General features: G+C 40.3%; 1 protein-coding gene across 1 annotated transcript in view; it reads right to left on the bottom strand.

Moving 5' to 3' along the window:
• Positions 1–23,778, bottom strand: part of SPTLC3 (serine palmitoyltransferase long chain base subunit 3) — a gene marked incomplete at its 5' end in the record, with an annotated part of 125,026 nt that extends 101,248 nt beyond the window's left edge. Inside the window, 2 exons of the mRNA XM_079945537.1 lie at positions 2,224–2,406; positions 23,671–23,778. Of these exons, the coding sequence (XP_079801663.1) occupies positions 2,224–2,406; positions 23,671–23,778 (291 nt within the window). The remainder of the gene's footprint in view (positions 1–2,223; positions 2,407–23,670) is intronic.
• Positions 23,779–24,854: the final 1,076 nt, after the last annotated feature.

Here is a 24,854-nt window from a genome sequence, read left to right as displayed (position 1 = left end):
GGCAAGGTTTCCTTCTTTCTTATAGCTGAGTAGTCCGAACTCCATCTCTTAAACCTCTCTTGGCCTCGCCTATTATCACCATCCCTATTATCACTACCCTGGTCCCAGCCCAAGGGCTCATCTAGATTTTTTTTCAAACTGGACTTCTGCCTCAGCCTCTTAACTGGTTTTTTTGGCCCCTATATTGTCCTGTAAATCCATTTTTTATAGAGCAGTGAACATGATCTTTCTAATCTGCAAATCTGCATTCCTCTGCCTGAAATCCTTCAATGCCTTCCCATTGTTCTAATAAATGCCCATGGCTTATAAAAACCCATTATAGTATGGTCCCTGCTTGCCTCTCAAGCAATCTTTCTCCCCACATGCTCCCACTCTCACTCGCAACACTCTGGTCATTAGAATTCATTGGTTCCTTAAATGTACAATGCTTTCTCTGACCTCTGGGCCACTTTGCATCACATTTCTTCTCCCTGAAGACTCCTTCCAGCTCGTCTTGCCTCACCCTTTGCCTTACTACTTACTCTTTAGCCCTTAGATGTCAATTTAACTTTCTCTTCCTCCCAGAAGTCTTCCCTGAACACCAAGTTCAGGTTAAATGTTTCTCTTCTTTGCTTCCTTGATGTCATCTACTTACCGCTATGGTACCTCTTACCAAATTCCATTGCAACTGCTTTTTTTTTATGGTTAGCTCTCTGAAAGCAAGAACCATTATCTGCCTTAGTTATTCCTATATTCCAAGACTGTAATACAGTGCCTGGCACAAGATACATGCTCCAAACAAACCTGACTTGATTAGTGAGTTAATGAATGCTTTGACACAAGCAGTGCCCTCTTCAGAGAGTGTCTTCCTTCTCACCCTTGCTCACTAGGCAAACTCCTGCTCACCGTGCAAGCCCCAATATCATGCCTTCCTGACTCCTTAAGAGAATCACAGGGCACCGATCCCTGTTTCCTTTGTCACCTTCTGCCCCATCATCACTTTTTATCATTTGTTTTGCTGGTGAGTCTGTTTTGCACACCAGACTTCAAATTCTCTCATGGAAAGACCTATAGTTTCTTCTCTATTAGCCTCCATTACTTGGTAGACAGCATATACTCAAATACTTGCTAAAGGTAGGAGAGAGCACAATAATAAAGCTGGGCCTGATTTTCTTCTGAAGGTGATATGCTTGACTTAAGGTAATTGCAAAGTAAGTGTTCTACATGATTTGTTCATGGTTATGTTACTGTAACAAGAGTTTAGCTTACCAGGGGTACTAGTCACTAAGTTACAAGATTTGAAGTTCTCTCATTACATTGAAGTTCATGCCTTACCTATGTTCTTTGCTCAGATGTGTTCAAGGCTCCATCATGTGGAATAATCTATGGCCACAATCGTATATTGCAAAGCAAGTTTTAGGAAAAAGAGATTCATGGCATCATAAATCATTTGAACCAATTTTGGAAAACATGTTAAAAGGATGCAGGCTGCTCACAGGTCTCTTAATATTTTCCAGGTTGTCCTGTTAGCTCTATGTGAAAAGGGGATGATGTAGATTTTTATAGGTTAATTATTGAAAGTATCTAGATCAGTGGTTCTACACAGGGTGATTTTGCAATCTGTGAGGAATTTGGCAATGTCTGGAGGCATTTTTCATTGTCACAAGTATGTGGGAGAGTGCTAATTGCATCTAGTGGGTAAAGGTCAGGGATGCTGTTAAAATTTCTACAATGCACAGGGCAGTCTCCCATATCAAAGAATTATCCAGTCTGAAATGTCAGTAGTGCCAAAGTTGAGAAACTGACCTAGATGAAATAAAAGTCCCACATTTCACTCAAACACTCTTTCTTCTTCCAGGATAGAACATAAATAATACTCAACTGACACCTAGAAGACCAGAATAAAGTTCCACTCATGTGTCCTCACTCTTATATTTTGATTTTTCACCTTTAAAATATTATTTTAATATCTATATCATTATAAAAATTAAATATGATAATTTACAAGAAAACCTTTAGTTCAGTCTGGCAAATAGTAGTTGCTCAATAAATGTTTGTAAAAAACAAGTGCGTGAATACACAGGGAATGTTTGGGGGTTTATGGGGTGCAGAGGAATAGAATTTACCCTGGATAGTTCCTGAGAGTATCACTCTTTTTAGGACCTGTACACACATCACCACTTGTGAGAACACTTTACAGAAGAATTGGCATTGACAAAGACCCAGGGAGGTGTTCATACGTACTTTTTGCTTTTCTCTCTCTATGGCTGCATTGCATTTTTCTATTCCCCAGTTTCTCAAAAAATCTCTGAGATAACCAAACAGCGTTCCAATTCCATATCCCAAGTAAGTGAAAACCATAACATGTAGAGGTGCTTCCTCAAAGGATTCAACCATTGGCTTATAAAAATTTGAATTTCCATTTTGCTGAAAAGACAAAAGAAAGTGGAAAATTACTACTCTTCCATTACAATAAACTATGATATTAAAAATTTTGGACTTTTGACCTTTTACCTTTCAAAGAACATATTTAAGATTTGAAAAACTGCTTGGAGAAAATTGGAAATTGATCATTGAAGAGGGTAATCAGCAATGTACATTTTATTTCACAAATCCTAATGAAATAATTAATTCAGGCAAAAATTCTCAACAGATTCTAAATCCATTAAGTGAAAAATTAATAAGGAATAGGATTTTTGCAAGATGCCAATGTATAACCCTATTAGTTACTCCCCAAACACAAACTTGGGGTTACACCTCAGCCAGGTGATCAAATTACATCACAAATGTTAGAACAACTCACCACTCTATGCTCTTGTCGTGATGTAATATTTAATACACTGATGACATATTTAACCTGAATTTAGTCAAGCTCTAATATCTGACTTCCATTTTACAAGAAATATCAGGTAAATGACTTCATGAGGAAACAGATAATCCACAATGTGGGACTTTTTATATGACAATTGGCTTGGTCTTTAAAAGCAAAACATAAACAAGTGGGACTACATCAAACCAAAAAGCTTTTGCACAGCAAGAGAAATGATCAATGAAATGAAAATGCAACCTACAGAATGAGAGAAAATATTTGCAAACCATATATCTGATAATAGGTTAATACCCAAAATACATAAGGAACTCATACAAGTAAAAAACAAATAATCCAATTAAAAATGGGAGGAGAACCTGAATAGACATTTTCCCAAAGATGACATCCAAGTGGCTAGCAGTTATATGAAGAGGTGCTCAACATCACTAATCATCAGGGAATGCAAATTAAAATCACAATTAGATATCACCTGACACCTGCTAGCCCAGCTGTTACCAAAAAAAAGAGAAATAACAAATGTTGGTGAGGATGTGGAGAAAAGGGAGCCCTTGTGGACTGCTAGTGGGAATGTAAACTGGTACAATCATCATGGAAATCTGTATGAAGTTTCCTCCAAAAATTAAAACAATTACCATATGACCCAGCAATCCCACTTTTGGGCATATATTCATAGGAAATGAAATCAGTATCTTGAAGAGATATTTGCACTTCCATGTTCACTGCAGCATCATTCACAGCAGCTAAGATACAGAAATGATCTAAGTGTGTATTGACGGATGAATGGATAAAGAAAATGTGGGTTTTGTACACACACACATGAATATTTTTCAGCCACACACACAAAAGAAAATTCAGTCATTTGTAAAACATAGATGAACCTAGAGTATGTTATGCTAAGTGAGACAAGCCAGACTCAAGAAGCCAAACACTGCCTTATCTCACTTATATGTGAAATCTGAAAAAGCTGAACTCACAGAAACAGAGAGTAGACTGGTGATTACCAGACAGTGGGTGGGGAAAGCAGGGAGGTGTTGGTCAAAGGGTACAAGCCTTCAGTTATAACATGAAGAAGTTCCGAGGAGCTAATGTACAGCATGGTACCTATAGGTAGTAATATTGTATAGTATACTTGAAATTTGCTAAAACAGTAGATCTAAAGTGTTCTCATCACACGCAGACACACACACACACAGGTAGGTAGGTGAGGTGATAGATGTGTTAATCAGCTTGATTGCGGTAATAATTTCATAACGTATACATATATCAAGTCACGTACACCTCAAGTACATACAATTATTAGTTATTAATTATACCTCAATCAAGCTGGAAAAAAAAAGAGTAAAGAGTGGGGGAGGGAACTTAAGAGACACCCAAGTGCACTGTGTATTCTTTCATTAGATCCTCTTTTTCTGTTTTTTGTAAAAAAAACTGGTAAAAAAAACATATTTTGAACAATTGTGGAAATCCAAATGTGTACTGGAAATATATATTATTGAGGAGTTAATTTTGTTAAGAGTGAGAGTAGTAGTATAGTTATGTGGGAGGATGCTTTAATCTTTGTCAATGCATGCTGAAGGATTAAGGAGGGTGAAGTGTTATAACAGTTCTAATTTTCTTTCAGATGGTTCATCAAAAATTAAACACATACATAAAGCAATTTTGGGAAAATGTTGAATCTAGATGGAGGTTATACGGGTGGGCGATTGTTATATTATTTTTTCATTTTTCTGCATGTTTGAAAATTTTCATAATAAAAAGTCAAAGTAAATATTTCTCTCATTTATTTTAGGTGTCACCATGCCGGTGGAAAGTAGACTTTTAATATCAAACCATTCTTATTCCTGCTTAATTGATATTCACATGGTAGCTCAATGTTTGCTCAATGCATTAGTGAATAAATTATTCTTAACACTACTAATTAAGTTTTTGTCTTTAATAAATATTTATACATTTATTCATATTTTTATTCAACAAATATAATACAATCCTTGGATTCCCTATTTCCCAATGAGATGATCCATAAGAAGTGTTTTGACCATTTTTAGTGATTTACAGTGTCATTTGTCTACTAATACTTAATTTATTAATTTAGCTTACACATATATATTTAAAATGATGTATTATATAAAAATTATGTTAATTAGAAATAATGTTTTTGCTACTCTCATACTGTAAGCACTATTAGATTCCACAAACACAGTTTTCTAGACTATATTGCCTTTATTTCCTCTATTCTATTTGAGATGCAGTATTTTTGGAATCTGTGTGACAGTCCCTGGAAGTTTTATCCCAAGCCACAAAATATGTGACAATCAAAAAAACAGTCTATCTGATAGATGAATATTTTTTATTTATATTACTTGTTTTTAAAGTAACTTTTAAAAAGCCCTTTTATAATGAGATTTTACACTTGAATTGCTCAGTCAAAAACCCACAAAATATTATTAAATCTTATTAAAATTCCTTAACTCCTTATTATCCATTATATCAGTGTTGTAACTGAGCAGGGCCCTATGCGGCCTTCCCAGAATAGACCCATCCCATGTCATCCACCTGCTGTTTTTCTGTAGGAAAACTTTAGTCAAAGAATAAATTTAATCAGAGAAGTGAGAAAATGCAGAAAGGAAAACAGTCAAGCAAGACAAAATAATAATACTTTAGTCATTAAACAAACTCAAGGACCTTTAGTTCTTCCTCAAGGACTATAGATAATATTCTGAGCCATGTCCTTTGAGCTGTTTTGCAGATACTGAAGCCCCCAGCAGGTGGGAGAAGTTAACTGTATGCTGCCCACAGCACGTAGACCCCAGACCAGTTGGAACCAGGAGGTCGATGATGCTGATTCCTCATTACCTCACCACCGACCAGTCAGAAGAACGACCATGAGCTGACCATGCCCTGCTTTTTGAACACTGTAAGACTTCTCACTACCCCTTCCAGGGTGGGACACACAGTTTGGCAGGCATTAGCCCGCCGTGACCCCCTTTGCCTGGCAAAGCAATAAAGCTATTATTTTCTACTTTACCCAGAAGTCTGTCTCCACGTTTCTATTCAGCACCAGAGCACAGAGGCCACGTTTTGACAACAATGTCTTCTCCAGACAAACCAAGCTAACATTAATGGATGTTGCTTTTGTCTAATATCTTCCCCAAATGCTACCGGGTGGTTTAAAATAATTAAAGTGAGAGAGCATTGCATAATATGAGGTCTTGAATGGAAGGTGAAGGAAAGAATATAACAAATACCTTGTATTTGGGAACATAGGGCACTAATTGGATGTCTTGCATGAACCATCAACATGCTAGGTTCTGGGAATTCCAAGATGACAGACCCCGTCCCTGCTCCTGAGTTCTTGACCTCCCTCTATGCCCTCACACCAGTCGTAGGTCTGATGGATGGCCAATCTTCCTAGTCTAGTGTGAAACTTTGGCTCCCTTCCTGGGTTCTGTTCTGTCTGTGACCTTTGAACTGCATCCATCTCTAGCATGCCTGGTGACTTCCTGGCCCAGTTAAGCTCCACCTTCTGGTTCTTTCCACATCATGGGGATACCCAAGGGGCTTACCTCCTTCCTGGAGTTGTCCAGACTCTAGCAAAAGGGGCTGAGAGCCTCATGAAAAAGGTTTGACTAACTTTTGTGACTGGTTCGGTATGAGGTCAAGGAAGAGGTCATGACAGTATCTGCGAGGAGTGTTATAGGAATGTGGATAAGAAGAAAGCGGAGATTAGAAGGAGGACTGCTTGTGGGGGAAGACAATGAGTGTGCACGGGACCTGCTGAGTTGGGGTTGTGTCTGCTTGCGTAAGTGGGGGTATTTGGGGGCAGTTAGAGATGCAGGAAAAGAGAAAGGCCTAGCTGACGTATACGATCTAGGACTCAACTACTCTGAGGCCCAGCGTGAACCACGGTTAAAGGCAAATGTGATAAAGCACAAAATAAAAAGAAGAGCAGGAAGCTTGGGACCAAAATTTGGGACCCCCTGATTTTAAGGGCACCGTAGACAAAGAAGGGTGAGTGAAGGGCATCCAGTGTGGGTGACTTCAGAACCTTGATTTAATGTGCTCACAAATGAACCCCTTGGGCTGACTTAGAGGATGGCTAAGTCACATAGGCACATATAAAAAGAGAAACTTCCAGGACGTTCAATGCCATCCTGTGAGGATCAGTGGGTTTTCCTCTTTTCCTTACCTGGCCCTGTAGCCAGGTAACTGTCCTTTTCCTAACTGTCCTCTGCTGCCCCCCCCCACCACCCCACACACATAGACACCTTGGCTTGCCTAATATCCACTGTTTAAGACCCAGTTCTGGCTTCACTTCTTTTTTTTTCGGTACGTGGGCCTCTCACTGCTGTGGCCTCTCCCTTTGCGGAGCACAGGCTCCGGATGCGCAGGCTCAGTGGCCATGGCTCACGGGCCCAGCCTCTCCGCGGCATGTGGGATCTTCCCGGACCGGGGCATGAACCCGTGTTCCCTGCATCGGCAGACGGACTCTCAACCACTGCGCCACCAGGGAAGCTCCTGGCTTCACTTCTTAAAAAGATCCAGGCTAGGCGTTATCACTACATAATACCATTATAACACTCACAACATTGTATTACAATACTATTTTTAGGAAGACAAATCATTTAATAAAAGGACAGAAAATAAAGGATCACTTGCAAAAAATAATAGCTTTTATTATCTCTCACTCAGGCCTTTTGAATATTTCAAATATTTTCACACTATTGTCCATTGTGGTGGAGACTGGCTGCGCATCAGACCATTTCCCTCTCCTCTTTCTCATGGCCAGGCTACATGCCCCACGTCCCTTGCAGACACGTGTACGACTGATCAATGTGAAGTTGGTAGAAGTGAAATGTGCCATTTCTGTGCCTGGCCCACAAGAGCTTCTCTCACGATCCATCTCTTTCTCTCTCTCCCCTATTGTCATCTGAATTCTGATGGCCAAGGTGACCTTGGAAGCCACACAGTGTCGTCTGCAGAGCTTTGTCAGCCAGGTGCCCCGAATTACCGTGTGGAGCAGAGTCTTCACCTCCTCCCCCTCCAGCTTCCTGCCACTGCCCATAAGACTTAATATGAGTGAGAAATAAACTTCTATTGGGTTATGCCACTGAGATGTGGTGGCTCATTTTTTATGTCATCTAGTATTACCTTAATGAATAGATACTATAAGAATTGTGTTAAAATTCTTTCATGTCTAAATCTTGTTTAGAAGCGTTTGGAAGAAGTCTGAGAACTGAGTTACCTCCCCAAGCAAAAGGGTGCATCAGGACCTGTCTGCACTGGCCAACATTCAAATTTAAATCTGGGGAATGTAAACTGGTGCAGCCACTATGGAAAACAGCATGGAGGTTCCTCAAAAAACTAAAAATAGAACAACAATATGATCCAGCAGTCCCACTCCTGGGTAATTATCCAAAGAAAATGAAAACACTGATTTGAAAAGATATATGTACCCCAATGTATGAGTCTCTCTCTCTCTCTCTCTCTCTCTCTCTCTCTCTCTATATATATATATATATATATATGGAATATTACTCAGCTATAAAAAAATAATGAAATTTTGCCATTTGCAACAACATGGGTAGACCTGGAGGATATTACACTTAGTGAAGTAAGTCAGACAGAGAAAAACAAATAATGTATATTCTCATTTATATGTGGAATCTAAAAAAATAAAACAAATGAATATAACAAAACAGAAGTAGACTAATAGATACAGAGAACAAACTAGTGGTTACCAGTGCAGTGGGGAGGGGCAAGATAGGGGAAGGTGATTAAGATGTATAAACTACTATGTATGAAATAAATAAGACACAAGGATGTAATGTACAGCACAGGGAATATAACTGATATTTTATAAGAACTTTAAATGGAGTATAAGTTATAAAAATATCAAATCATTATGTTGTACACCTGAAACTAGTATAGCATTGTAAATCAACTGTACTTTAATTTAAAAAAAGATAGAATGGGATCATCAATCAGTCAATCAATAAATCTGGTGAAGTTGTCAAAGATTCAATTCTTGAGTTATTGAGCATCTCTGAGTGTTAGGTGGTGCATGACAGAAAGAAGTACAGAAGTCAGAGAGAGAGACAGACAGATTATAAACATGGAACTTTTTGAGGGGACAAGTTCTTTATGTATTAACTACTCCAACCTTTCTTTGTAGTGATGCCCAAGTTCAGTCGTTGAGAGGCTCAGTTGCTTTCCCATGGTTTTCCCATCCACCACCAGAGAAGTTAGCAAAGAGGTCAGGGAAGCCCACGAAGAGTCCCACCTTCCACACTTCCAGATTGGGAAGTCAGGGATTCACAGAAAAGGTAGGATGGCTTGGAGAGGACTAAATGGAGTCCCTAGCAGTGTGCCCCATGAAAATCTGTTGTAGGACTGAGTGAATGAGAGAGAAAAAGAGAGCCAAGACTGGACAATGTTGAGGAAGGAGGTGAGGGCCTTCCAGGACAGGAGAACCAGCATGGGCACTTGTTAGTGAGTAGAAACGAGAGGAATGGGACCATGCAAGGACTTCTGGCTGGACCTCATGTGTTGCCTGCTTGGAGATGTGGTGTGTAGTGCCTGCTGAAATTGAACAGGCCTTCTCTGCAGGATAAGTCAGACTTTCTGTTTCAAAGAGCAGTGAAAAAGAAATGCAGGGAAGAAAGATTTGTAGGATCCCAGGATCCTACCTGGGATGACAGCTGGGGTGGAGGCCCTAAAGTCAGTTGGACATAATTGAACTTTGGAACAAAGTGGCTGTCCTTCACCACCCTGCAATGACTACAATCTTCTAATTTTACTCACAACCAGCTGGATCACTTGAGAGGCACAGAGCTTTTCTGAAGTTATCCTGATAAACCAGAGAAAACAATGCATTGTTGCTTTAATATCATTGAAATTAACTACTACCTACTATCTTCTTGTTCAGTTATGATGTTCTCAGTCCAGGTGAGAACAGCGCTTATCTCTGAGGTGCTCAAAGCTTTTGTGGCCATGATTTTATTTACTTAGATGATATTCCTAAGAGGTAGGTTGTGGATAACTGTAATAGAATTAGAATTATCTTCACTTAATAAGATAGTCACAGGGCATTAGGCAATTTCCCCAAGGTTATAAAGCAGGCAAAGTCAGGATGAAGTTGAATTTCTAAAGTGCACAGCACCAGGGTTGAATCAGAAAGAAGCTCTAAGTTAGATCTTTGAGATGTGACAGATTGGAACATGTTTCAGAAATAGCCATGGGGCTGACTCCTTGTCCTTCCCAGGTGGGTACTGGCAGCTGTCAACACTCATGGGACGGCTGACTACCATGTGCTTGTACCTGTGCTAGGCACTGGGTCATTCAGGTAGTTTCTCTTATGGCTTCCATCCCCATGGAACTCATGGACTAAGGCGGGGATAAAACGTGTGTACAGAAATACAACTCTTCAGGATTAGAGAGCAAGAAGTCTCCAGTGGCAACATCCCAGAAGTCTAATGTCATTCCATATTTATACATTTGTTCATTTTTTCCCTTCCTTTATTTATTTACATTTTTAATTGCAGTACAGTTGATTTACAGTGTTGTGTTAGTTTCAGCAAAGTGCTTCAGTTGTACACACACACACACATATATATATATATTCTTTTTCACATTCTTTTCCATTTTAGGTTATTACAAGATATTGAATATAGTTCCCTGTGCCATACAGTAGGTCCTTGTTGGTTATCTATTTTATATATAGTAGTGTATATCTGTTAATTCCAAACTCCTAATTTATCCCCCCCCCCTCCCACGTTTCCCCTTTGGTGACCATGTTTGTCTTTTATATCTGTGAGTCTATTTCTGTTTTGTAAATAAGTTCATTTGTATCCTTTTTTAGATATCACATATAAGTGATATCATATGATATTTGTCTTTCTCTGTCCTACTTCACTTAGTATGATCATCTCTAGGCATATTTGTTCATTCATTCATCCAACAAATACATATTGAGTACCTACTCTGTGCTAGCTGCTGTGCTCTGTCCAGGTGACACAGTGGTGACCAGGAAGGACAGAACCCCTGACCTCATGACACTCATAGTCTATATGTGAACCGTCCAAAACAATAATCATTAGCCACATGTGGCTACTTACATTCAAACTAAAATCATCAAGTTAAATACATTTAGAGATTTAGGTTACAGTTGCATGAGCCACATTTCAAATGTTGGACAACCACACATGGCTGGTGGCTACCTTACTGGGTGGGACAGTCACACAGTATTTCCATCATCACAGCAGGTCCCGTTGTTCTGAGGTCTGCAAATTATGGCCCACAAGCCATATCTGGCCTACCCCTTGCTTTTGCTATTTTCTTTCAAAATAAAGTTTTATTGGAACACAGTGACACCCGTTTGTTTATTGTTGTCCATGGCTGCTTTCACACTGCAAAGGCAGAGTTGAGTAATTGAGACAGGGACTTCGTGTCCCAAAGAACTGAAAATATTTACTGTCTGGCCCATTACAGAGAAAGTTTGCCAGCCCCTGGTCTAGATGGAAATACAGACCAGAGCAAATACTTACAAAAAGGGAAATGAAGGATAAGTCAGGGACCTATGGAGCGGATAGGATGGGATCTGGCCTAGTCCAGGAAAAGAGAAAGGCCTCCCTAAAGAAGATGATGCTTAAAATAAGATCTGAATAGTCAGTAGGAATTGAGGAGGTGCAGTGTTCCCAGCAGGAGGAAGAACCCAAAGAACTGTGGGGAGGGAAGCGGGTAGGGTGGTGGGCTGGCAGGGGTAGTGAGGGGGCAGGCATGGCTGTAGGTCAGTTCTAAAAGGGGAACTCCATCCACTTTGTCCATCATTAGTACTCCAGGGCTTAGAAGGGCATCTGATATGAAGTAGGTATCCAATAAATCTTTGACGAATCAATGGACGAATCAGCGGGGAAGTTGTGCAGAGCTCGTAAACTGAGCTTAGGACCATAGCCTTGATCCTGACAAGGGAAGCCATTGACGAGCTGTAAGCAAATGCCGGTCTAAAAACCTGATCTGATACGTGTTTTCAAAAGGCCCCCTGCAAAGCCATGCATGTGAATGGGTCTTCAGGGAGCCCTGACATACCAATGATTCACAGTGACTCATGGCTGTATGGTCGGTAATTTTGAGAAAGATAAATATCATATGATATCTCTTACATGCAGAATCTTAAAAAAGATTATACAAATGAACTTACTTGCAAAACAGAGCTCACAGACTTAGAGAATGAACTTATGGTTACTGGGGGAAAAAGGATAGGGGGTGGAGGGATAGATTGGGAGTTTGGGATTGACATATACACACTGCTATATTTAAAATAGATAACCAACAAGGACCTACGGTATAGCACAGGGAACTCTGCTCAATATTCTGTAATAACCTAAGTGGGAATAGAATTTGAAAAAGAATAGATACAAGTATATGTGTAATTGAATCACTTTGCTGTACACCTGAAACTAACATACCATTGTTAATCAACTATAATCCAATATAAAATAAAATAAAGTTTCTCTTGTATCCCTTGCAGAAGAATATTTGATGAAACATACTCGCTCCATTGATCCTGAACTTTTGAACCTATGATCAAAAATCAAAAGGAAAGTGTTTCCTGAGCTGCATGAGAATGAACCAACACCAGAGATGTGCTTTGCCATGGGAGTGAGATGTGTACTGTAGCATCTCCTTCCCGTGCCAGGCAGCTGATGACTCATAGGTGAGTTAAAAAAAGGGTGGGGCTCTGGAAGCACACAAAATGTGGTTGGCTGAGCTCAGGGGACTGAACTTGGATTAGAAACAATGGTTTTTCTCTTTGAATCAAATTGAAACAATTTCTTCTTGCACCTTGATGATGCTGAACTACCATCTCTAGACCCCAACCAAAACTTCTCATCCCCTAAACATGGACCAAAGAGTGTCTGCCATTCAACAACCTGAAGGAGCAGAAAATCCCCCTACCCAGAAAGAGAGAAAGTTGCCGAGGATTCCATTGTTCTTCCTTCCCTGTGTGTTTATCAGGATTTGGCTCATGGCTGTACAGACCTATTCTCCTTGCCTCCTTCCCTCCTCTGCCTATCACCCTATAAAACCACTCACAATTTATGCACATCAAGAGCAGCCTAGGTTCATCTTCAACCTATAACCTGACTCATTTTTTGCTTGCCTTTGAAGACAGAATGTGTCCTTAAAGAGATGATGCTTAGTTGAATGTATACAGTTTTTTTGGCTGGAATCTTTGGTGTTCATGGAAGGCAGAGCATATTTGATTTTCCATGAAAACATTTTGCTTCTTGGGAAAGTAAGCATAATGTCTCCAAACAACCAATTGCCCAAGAGTATGACAACATAACAATTTGTTTCTTTGCTTCCAAAACATCTGATAACATCCATGGTCACAGCTATAATTATCTGATTAACTTTTCTTACGTGGCATATAATGTTGAAAAAGAAGTAACTTCTCCCAGAGTAGTGCTAGCCTTGACTAATTTTTACCTGTACTCCTGAATCAACCATTTAAAAATTCCAGGCATTTTTTTTTAGCCATCATAATTTATGAGCCTTAAGTAATGGCTGGGTGCAAGGCATGGGTCATCTGATTGGTATAAAGATTGATATTACACTTAAAAAGAGAAAACTGACATTCGTGACCTATTTATTTCAGCCATTGTCTCATTTTCCCAGGTCACTATGTGGAGAACTTCTGTATCTTAGTCTGTAGACACCTGATTCAGTGGTTTTGCAAAGAACTGACCGATGGGAAGCACAGCCCCATAGACAAAATGCCAGCCCCTTTTGCATAAACTTACAAACCAATCCGTCAAAACTTACGTCGGTTTTGAGATTTTTCCCAAGTACCCCTAAGTTATTTGCATGGTTTGGCAAAAGCTGTTATTGCCAAGGGCTCCTTCGGGGTTTGTTTTGGATTCTGTACTATGAAAAGCAGTATTGTGTAGAGGCTCTAGAAACTGGCAGTGGACAGGTGTGCGTCTTGCCCTGGATTGGCCATTTTGAGATATGGGCAAGTGTGCCTCAGTTCTGTTCTCTATTCTATTAAGTGACAAATGTGTCGCTAAGATCTAGAAAATGAGATAACATGCTTCTCTGAGATCTGAGATCATTTCTACCATGATTATTCCAGTATTTGAAATGATCTGGAGCCTAGTTTCCTTCAGATTATCAGAGTAGGTGACTGGGAAACATGCCATGTTGCAAGACCTAAGAATCCTTAACGCATCATCAATGTCATTGCCTCGGGGAGACTCAGCAAAGGAACCAAGAAATTAATTGACTTGTGCTCCCCTGCTGGGTCTGGAAGCAAGCTTTCATGATGGCCTGTGTTTGAAAATGAAGTTGAGGCTGTACAAGGGCTCAGAAGAAGGTAATTCTGGGGAGTACACATGCTACATGCCGTGAGGATGTAAAGACAAAGGTCAATGATTTTTAAAGAAAGATTTATAGGAAGTTGTGCTGTCTGGTGTGCCATGTAAAATCACTTTGCTGCCTGGCTATGGAAATCTAAGGTAGAAACTAACATTTTACAAGACTTTTAGAATCTTACAGATTTCTAAAAATTACTAAAACTGACTCCCAAATCTGCTCTTCTGAGTAAGTGTAATAACCAAAATAGCACTTTTTCTCTTGCTGTGAATTAATCTGCTGAAGAATAGAGGTGCTGATTTTTTTTTTTTTTTACTTCCTACCTGTTCTTGTAAAGGAACAGTTGACAGAGTTGTATGCACTGAGTAAGGGCTTGAAAAATACCTACGTATCCAGTCCTTTGAGACATTCCTGAACTTAGAGTTAAAAATGTCTGGGATTCTTGTCCAGCTCTGTCCCCATCATCCATGTGTCTTTGGTCTCATTATCTTTCTTAGCTCTGTTTTTTTCATCCCCAAATGGGTCAGTAGCACTCAATACTTCACAGCATTGCTGTGAGAGTCCAACAAGACGTTGGATATAAGGATCATTATAGTTGATGCTGAAGGTTAAAGGGGCAAAACGTTGGTTGCTTTTTAAAGAAATCATTCTAAGCCTTGCATGCGCCACCATATTTACTTCTTACAACGACTCTATTGGTCAGGCACTATTATTATCCTCATCCTCCAGATAAGGAAACTGAGGCACAGAGATTAAGCTGCTTGTCCAAGGTCATAGAGTGACCGATGTGAAGCTGAAATTCAAGCCCAGGCAGTGCGAAGGGGAGGCCGGACTCCCAACCTCTATATGATGGTTCAGTTTACTAGGACAGTAGGGCAGGAGATGGCAACAATTTATGTGATATTAGGGGTCAGAAAATCCTCCTATTACTTGCCACCCGTGTGGGTGATTATCTGACCTCTTTGAACCTTGGGTCCTTATACGTGAAATTTGAAAGCGATAGGTGAGAATTCACAATACTTCAAAAAGCGTAAATACGTGGTGGGACCTTGTGTGTGGCAGCAATCATTAACTGTAATTAATACTGATTTCTCTGACATGCTTTTCTAAGATAAGCAAAGAAGGAGGCTTTCTCCACGTGGCTCTTATTTTGGGAAATAGGAGAGGTCTTTACATCTTCCATGAGACAAATGCAACTTTGCATCATCAATTTTGAAATTGAAGCTAAAGAATTTGCAATAGCAGATACCACTCTGAGCCATCAAATACTGTAGTCCCTGGCTGTTTGCTTTCACAGGTTGGAGGTTTCAGAAACAAATGCACCTTTCCAGAAAGGCCTTGGTCTGGGTATCAAGAGACCAGAGTGGGGGAGGGTGCCTCACACTGGTGTGACCTCTGAGACAGTCACTTCATTTTGTTGAGCCTCATTCCTCCATGTGTAAGAAGACAGGGCATGGTATGGAATTTTAAGAATTTCTACAGTGAGTTCCCTTCCTGCCAGCTGGATTATACTCCAGACAAAAAGGGAAAATGGCTCTTGAACCCGTCAGATTTTAGGTGTACAAAAGGGGAGTTTCTCGAGTGAGGTAGCCTCCTGCTGAGTCTTTCATCTCATAGATGAATTTACACTTGATTCAGCTCACGGTTTTATAAAATCTTTGCACAGTCAAAACTATACAATGAAACCTTTCCCAGCAAGAAAAATCGAAAGGTAGTGTAGGTCAAAATTCATTGAATGGAATTATCTGCACATTTTGTCTCAAAAGAAGAAAAAAGAAAGAACGATGGACAAATATTGAAATCTGGTTAATAATTCACATGTGGAAGAGTTTAGGGGTGAAGTCTATTGATTCTCCAACTTTCTTTGAAATGCACCAAACATATGGTTTGATGGATGAATAGAGAGACGGATAGACAGACAAACGTGTGATGAAACAAATATAGTAAAATGTTAACTGCAGTTTCTAAGTGGTAGGTATATGAGTATTCAGTGTAGAACTCTTTCTTTAATTTTTCTGTAAGTTTGCAAATATTTACAATAAAATGTTTGAGGAAAAGGCTTTTTTTTTTTTTTTCTAGTGATAAAGACATAGACCCTGGGGTCAGTCTGCACTAACTAGAGGTTTAATCTTAGACAAACTTACTTAACTTTTCTATGACCAGTTGCCTCATATAAAAAATAGGGATAGTAATAGCATTAAAGTCACAAGGTTGTGGGAATCAAATAAGTTTGTATCTAGAAAGTTCCTAGCATATAGTGTGATGGAAAATTTGTTAAATGAAATTTTAAAAATCATTTCATATACAGGGTCATGAATGGGGAAGCAGATTATTCTGATTTTTCTTGGACATTCAACCCTGAGAATGCAGAATTTTATTAAAACCAGATGACAGGTCTATATACCTTGAGGTATTAGTCATTTTCCTTCTAATCCAGGCATATTTCATCTCCTATTAAGAGGTAGTAGAATCATCAGGATAAATCAATAATATTTAATTTCTATTTTCATCTCCTTCAAAAAGTTCCACCTCCTTAAAGCATATTCCCTGACCCCAAACTTAGAGTATACATAATATCTGGATATCGATATAAAAGCTCGTAGTTACCTGGTCACACAAAAATCTAGTGATTTAGTGATTTTTAAAAAGAAGGCAGTGAATAGTGGTCATGTTCTCCAACAAAGGGTGGGAAACCTTTAATTAATATTAGGTAAATTACTAATAAATTAGTAATTAATCAGTGTATTAATTAATAAGAGGTTATACGCTTTGAAATCTGCAAGAAACTTATGTATCGTATGAGTGGGGCTTTTCAGTCTTTTAAAGAACCAGGCCTGTGAACAGCAAATGGCAATTGAAATAAACAAAACAAACTGAAATCCGAGTTTTAACAAACACTAGATTAGTAAAAACAGGTGGTCTTTAATCATTGCACAACTATTATTGAGCACCTATTGTGTACAGGCTCCGGTATATGTTCTGGGGATTTGGCAGTGAGATAGAAATCTCTGCCTGGGTGGAATTCCCATTCTAGAGCCAGAGGCAGACAATAGATAGGAAATAAATTCAAGTGTGTGTGTGTGTGTGTGTGTGTGTGTGTAGATGGTGTTAAGTACTAAAGAACCAAGCAAGATCAGGAAAGGGAGTCAGGAAGAAAGTATGTTGCAATTTTTATAGGATTGTGAGTAATATTTGACTTGAAAGAAGGGAGGTGCAGGCACCTGGATTTCTGGGAAGTGCAAATGGGGGAGGATGTGGGAATGTCCTGAGGTGGGAGGATGCAGGGCTGCTGGAATACACTGAGCCCTGGGAAAAAGGAGATGAGTCAGTGAGGATCAAACCATGGCTCCTTGTGGTCACTGTAAGAATTTCAGCTTTTACTCAAGGCTAGGATACAAAAGGCCATGAAACGTTTTCACTTACTAGAAAACTCTCTAGAGCCCTCCCTGCTGTAGAAGTTGTCTGAGGCAATCCTGCCCACAATCCTGGCTTGTCCTTTTTTTCAGCTGACCCAGCTTGGACATGGTAGTGAGGACACCATCTTGCAGGCAAATCCTCCTGGCTCAGCTGTTCTAGGTCCAGTCAATTGAGGCCCCAGATATCCTGGAACAGGGAAGAGCTGTCTCCACTGAGTCTTTTCTGAATTCCTACCCAGTAGAATCCATGAGCATAACAAAATAGTCGTTGTTTAATGTCATTCTGTTTTGGGATGGGTTGTCACTCTGTAATGAATAACTGGGACATAGGGAAAAGGCATGAGGCTCCCGTAACAATCAAGGTGAGAGACAGTGGTGGCTGAGACCAGAGTGGTTGCTGTGGGGAGGTGAGGAGTGGTCAGATTCTGGATATCCTGTGAAGGTAGGATCATGAATTTGCTGACTCATTGAATACAGAAGGAAAAAGTCATGAACGATACCCAGGTTTTTGGTTTGAGCCACTGGAAGGATAGAGTTGTCATTTACTGAGATGGGAAAGACTATAAAGGAAACACGTTAGGGACAGAGGGAGGGAGTATTGGGGGCTCAGTTTTGGACATGTTAAGCTGGAGATGCCTTTGGTCATCCAAGCGAAAGATCAAGGAAGCAGTTGGAAATGACATATATATATATACACATACACGCACATACACACAGCTGCACATATATACATGTACATATAGTAATGAGACAAGGTCAGATCATCAGGAGAAATCTGCAGTTAGAAAAGAGAACGGGTACAAGGACTGAGTCTTGGGGCACTCTATCGTTCAAAGATCAAGGAGTTGAGGAAAACCAGGAATAGACACTGTAAAGGAACAGCTGGTGATATAGGAGGGTCATAACTTGGAAGCCAAGAGAGAAAAGGGCTTGAAGGAGGAGGAGTAATTACTTGTGTCAAGTGCTGCTGACAGACCAAGTAAAATGAAGCCACCATTGGATGAGGGAATTCAAGGATTTAAGACTATCATTTATTGAGCACCTATTACATGCCAGGCATTGTACTGAACGGTCTTACAATAGCAGTAGAGGGGTAAGAGCTGCAGGCAGACTTTAATAGATAATAGTCACTATTTATCAAGTATCTACTACACATGTGATAGTTACTGGGAGTCTTACATACACTCTCTTATCCAATCTTCACCTTTGCCTTGTGAGGTATGGATCAGAGCCGTGATGCTACTTCCCCAATGTGGCACAGCTAGTAGGGAGCAAAGCTAGTACTCATACCCATTTCTGCTGATGTCAAAGCTTGTCCTCCTGCTATCATTCTTCCTTAAGTGGTTCCCTGGGAAATCCTGAGGGGTGCTGGGATATGAAAAGCCACCAGGAAAGAAATATCTTCCTGGGGAGTTCATTTATACTCAAGGTTTTCAAGGAGGATATAAAAGTAGTTTTATAGTAAAATAAATATTATTAAAATAGTATTATAAAGTGGGGTACAAAATTCTAATATACATTTTTAAATAAATTAATACATGTGGGCTTGTGGTCTGAGTCACTTTGGCTTATGTTTGGTTTTCTCTCCTTGGTAGATCAATTTATGAATCCCTTTACCCTGTCTTCTCTGGAAAGCCTGATTTGTTGGTTTTTCTGAGCAGGGTGTGAGAGCTGAGGTTCTTAACCTGAGGATCTGAGAAAGTCAGGAAACACATGAATCCTCTACGTGGAAAATTCTGTAATACAGAAAGTATCTATCAGCTTCTCAAAGGATTTTTGACTTCCAAAAGGATAAGCTCCACATGGCAGAGAAAGAACAGTCAGGTATAAGTTGTAGTTGACTGGATAATCATAATTTACACATAGCCTTTTCCTGGACAACTTTTGAAGGCCCAGTTATACCATGTCTAGAGAATAATAATGGTGACCAAGCTATATGAGTTCATTGTCTAACAAAAGGTTTGTGTGTCACTTCCTACAAAGTCTGAGAGATGAAGTTTGAGCAGTGAAATGGTATCAGTTCTATGACATTTTGTCATCTAATATTTGAAGTCAGGTTTAGTCAGAGAAATCTAGTACAACTGGTTGGGTCATAATTGTTCCTAAAACTTCCATACTCCAGGATCAAGTATTAATGTAACAACTCAGGAAAATTAAGATGTAAGATACATCTATTGCTTTTAGAAAATATAAAGTAAGTCTAAATTAAGAAGATCCAAATTCCCTGAATCACTCTATTTATGACCTCTTATTTTTCTCATCCTATTTGCCTATAGTTCAGAGATTACAGATTTGTGGCTGGTAGCAATGTCTCATTGAACTCTACACTATTGGAAATTTGAAGCATTAGATGCCAATACTTTAAAAATCAGGATATTCTCTCTCCCTCCCACTCCATCTGGATTTCCAGTTTCTTTTGAAAATCATAAGATCTGTCAACATAGGACCTGCTTTCTCTCATGGTGACAATGAGCTTTGTTCAGGTAAACCCATGCTTACCACTTCCTGTTGTCCACACCAGGCCTTACCAGCCTGCTGGGCATTTGTAATCTTAACCTCTGCTGTAATCAAATGATCTTCAATGTGGTTGAAGCAGGATTTAGAGGGAACTGTGATGGATGAAGTACATTGTGGAGAACAATTCTGAATACTTCTCTGAACTATGTTCATAGTGTTTGTTTGTTTGTTTCCAAAGGTTTAATCTAAATTGTGAATTACTGGGCCAATGACTTTCTTTCTAATATGGTGGCAACAACTTCTTCTCACATGAATTTACAGGTTGATATACTTTAGAATTCCAGTAAAACTGCATTAGTTCAGGCCAATTGAGACAAGTTGACAATACTTAGTAGAAAGATTAAATCAAGTGTATTTCAAAATAAATGTAGTGGATTTCTTGAGAGTAATTAGGTTAACATCAATCTACCCCTACTTGTGTTTCTAAAGAGAATCATTTTCTAGGAAACTTTAACCAATAGATAAAATTAATTTATAATGGGCAGATATTAAATATACTTTAAAACACGTATTCATTTAATTAACAAAACATCTGAACCAGAACACATACATGCTTCTTTGCCTGCTCTTTCTTCATAGATAAGGCAACAAGTTACAGACCTCCTCAGATTGAATAATTACACTTCAGTTTTGACAGCATCCAAGTGATTGTGCTTTTGTATAGTTGATATTTGAGTTCATTGTATTTGGTTTTACCAGCCGGACACTCATCTTAAGCATACAGTCCTTATGCAAAACACAAAACAAAACACAACAAAAGTGTAAAGCTTAGGGAAAGGCATCTTTGCCAAAGATTGATGGCCAAAACAAACTCTTTCCTCAAAATGAAAGCACTGAAAATGGTTGTAATGAGACTGTACAATGATTTTTCTAGGCATTTTAAAGAAATAGAATATACATGTGTTTACATGTTTATTGTTGCTTAGCAAACCACCACCATACTTAAAACAACAATCATTTGTTTGCTTGGGACTTCCGTGGTGGCACAGTTGTTAAGAATCCACCTGCCAATGCAGGGGACACGGGTTCAAGCCCTGGTCTGGGAAGATCCCACATGCCGAGGAGCAACAAAGCCTGTGCACCACAACTACTGAGCCTGCGCTCTAGAGCCTGCGAGCCACAACTACTGAAGCCCACGTGCCTAGAGCCCATGCTCCACAACAAAGAGAAGCCACCTCAATGAGAGGCCCACGCACCACAGCGAAGTGTATTTCCCACTCCGCCGCAGCTAGGGAAAGCCCGCACACCGCAATGAAGACCCAACGCAGCCATAAATAAATAAAGATATTAGAAGTCTGGTAAGCAAACCCAGCTTAAAAAAAAAAAAAACCCAATCATTTGTTTGCTTAAGGATCTGTAATTTGGGCAGAGCCCAGTGGGGACAAGTCATGTATACTCCATGAAGTATAATTGGAACAGATAGACTCCAGGGATGGAGGATCCACTTCTAAGATAGCTGACTCACACAGTTTACAAGCTGGTGCTGCATCTTGCCTAGGCGCACAGCAAGGATACCTGGTTTCTCTCTACTTGGGCTTCTCTTGAGCTGCTTGGGCTTCCTTCAAATGTGGTGGCTGGGTTCCAAGAGTGAGTGTTCTACGAGGACTGGGTTCAAGCTTCAAGGTTTTTGGTAAAGACTCAGTTTGTTTAAGGTCCTCAAAGCAAAATGGACTAAAACCAGTGATTAAGGATCATGATAGTAAAGACAACTTCATCTATATCACAGAGGGGAAAACAGGCCTTTGTCTGCCCGACTTCACTAAGAACTCAGCAGGGTTTCTTCTTTCTGGAACATACTTTTTAAGCCATAATTGAGGCTCTCAGTGGGAGCCAATTTCAACTAAGTAACACCTAAATATATCTGAGCAAATAGGTTCTGGATGGTCCTTCCTTCAGAAAGAGCTGTTGGAAAAGGCAGTAGCCTCCCTGGTATTTCCTGCTGCTCTTAGGGAAGCTTCAGTGTCCAAAGATATTCACAGTCTTGTAGGAGCACTTAGTAATGAACCTTTAGGATCCTGGCTCGTGTCCTTAGGAATGGTTGTAACCATTTAGCTAAGTCTCTAACCTCAGACACTAGAAGGTGGTTACAAAACCAAGATAAAGTAGAGAGAGAGAGAGAGAGAGAGAGAGAGAGAGAATGGCTTTGAGGGCATCTCTACCCAAATGAGAGCCTTCAGGGTCATAATGGTCCAGAGGGTGAGAAGGCCAGTGGCCAGTGTTACAGCCATTTTAGGGGCAAAGAGTGTCTTGAGTGGTAGTGGTCTGATTCGATACAGCGATGAATAGATGGTGGGTATTAGTATGATTGCCCTCGTGCAAAGAATGAGAGTTGAGTATTTTCTCTTCACATTATCCTCATCTGCGAGAGGCCAGACCTGAGGTTTTAGGTAGACAATTCCAAGGCTAGGGCAATGTCTTTTGTTAAGAGGGGAACCTATTTGGGGGACCACAGCCTATTCACACACAACCCAGGCTCCAGAGTGCCCCCCCCACACACCTCTTTCATTCCACTGAACACACAAATTTCCTTCACTGAATGGTGGGCTGGCCCCCAGCCAGCCCCACCTGTCCTGTGATCTTAGAACAATCTCACTGCCCAACCTCCCCACCCCCGACCCCAGTTCTCCCGCACAGATTCCTTGCCCAGCTTCTCATTTTGCAATGGTGAAGCTGCCTGTTTGGCTATGCTAACCTGCTCCCAAGCAGGTGAACTCACCCCTGCTGCTCAGAACAGAGGACCTGGGCATCCAATGGGAAGCTGGCAATGGCCAGCCTGTTCGTAAGCAGCTTGCAGACCCGGCTCCCTCTTTGAATGAGCTGACAACATTTCTTGGGTTCTTCCCCTTCCTCAGTACATTCCCCTCAAACATTCTGTCAGAGCAGGAGCCAAAAATTTTTACAAAAAGTATCACATGGGAAAACAATTCAAAGTCTGTTTGGTTCCTGTGTGCAGCCTGTAACAATAAGCCGCACTTTCTGAAGTGTCTTAAAAAGGAATGCTTGTGATGTCAAGTTTCAAAGAAAGACTTTGGCCCCGAATCAAGCTGTAAGCTATGACAAGGCCCCACCAAACACCAAAAAGAAGTTCCCTTTTAATCCGAGAGGCACTCCTCACGTACCAGGGGAAAACCTACTCCACGTAATCTCAGCAGCGTTTACTTTCACTTCCTCTTTTTTTCCCCTATGAAGTTTGATGCATGCAGTCTGTTGTGATTTCCTGATAGACTGAAATTTAGCTGGAGAGTTTTAGCCTTCACAACTGTTTTCTCCAAAATGCTTGAGAGAAAACAAAAGTCTAGCAGAGACGTTTTTATGTTAAGGGTTTAAGGCTCTCGGATCTACGTGTGTCCTGTCTTGTACAGAGAAGAAATTCCCTCCTTAACCCACATCCAAACTTTTTAGTAGCCAAGCATTTGAAATTAGCTGAAGTAAGGAGTCAAAACACAGAAAACACTTCCTGCCAAGAACTTTCAGCTAGGACAGCTTCAAATAGCTTTACAACAAATATTGAAATGTTCAGGTCTTTCAGAGTAAGGGGGAGGGATTGCCTCTTACCTGGGCTTCTTTCACCATCCCGTTCCTTGTGCAGTTTTTTCTGTGACAGTGGTCACTCTGATTGTGAAGTGTTCCATTGCAAATAGCACCACCTCCAGGATCAACCATTTGTGTGAAATTGATGGAAGTGGCAGATTTTCCTCCAGAGGCTCTTGGCAAGCTTGACTTTTGAAGCTGGTGAGGGAATGGGATAAAGCACTTCAGACTGAGTGCTTGAAGGAATCCTACCAATCAGGCTTTTCCAGAAGAAGAGCGACAGCCTATCTTTTGGGAAGATCTTTGAAGCTAAAAACAAATGATTACCTTTACACTCTTGAAATCAGAATGTGGCCTCCATGGTAACAGAACTGCTCCTGAAACTACAAAGGAGATTGCCAGCTCCTTGCCTGGACTGAGGCAACCAGGAGGCTGCAAAGCCACTGGCAAACTGTGAGGAGGCCAGCAGGGAGGTGGAGAATCTTTTAAAGACACACACACACACACACACACACACACACACATGCCACTGTACACTCCCCAGGTGTCTCCTACGGAGGACAGTCAGTGCCAAATTGACGTCTATCCCCTTCTCACCTCCCTCCTGCATCTAATTACATTTTTGTTTGTAAACCAAGGTCAAAGTCAACACTTCTTTTTGCGGTAAAGTAACATTCAGAAGTGGTTGCCAGGGGCCACAGGGAGGAGAGATAGGAGGCTACTGTTTAATGGGTACAAGTTTCTGTTGGAGAAGATGGGAAAAGTTGGGGCGACGGATGGTAGTGATGATTGCCATGTGAATGCCACGGAACTATACACTTCAAAATGGTTAAAATGGTAAATTTTATGTAATGTATATTTTACCATAATACAAAAATGGCAAAAAGACAATTCAGAACCCACCTTATGTTAAAACCAGTGACATCAGGACTTCCCTCGTGGCTCAGTGGTTAGGAATCCACTTGCCAATGCAGGGGACACGGGTTTGAGACTCCGTCTGGGAAGATCCCACATGCCGTGGAGCAACTAAGCCCGTGTGCCACAACTACCGAAGCCCACGTGCCTAGAGCCCGTGCTCTGCAACAAGAGAAGCCACCGCAATAAGAAGCCCGTGTACTGCAACAAAGACCCAATGTAGCCAAAAATAAAATTAATTAATTAATTTAAAAAAAGTTCTTGGTGAAAATGAAAAAACAAGCAAAACAAAA

Source organism: Stenella coeruleoalba, assembly GCF_951394435.1.
Source record: "Stenella coeruleoalba genome assembly, chromosome: 15".
Classification (NCBI taxonomy): domain Eukaryota; kingdom Metazoa; phylum Chordata; class Mammalia; order Artiodactyla; family Delphinidae; genus Stenella; species Stenella coeruleoalba.
This window is presented reverse-complemented; position numbering and strand designations above follow the sequence as displayed.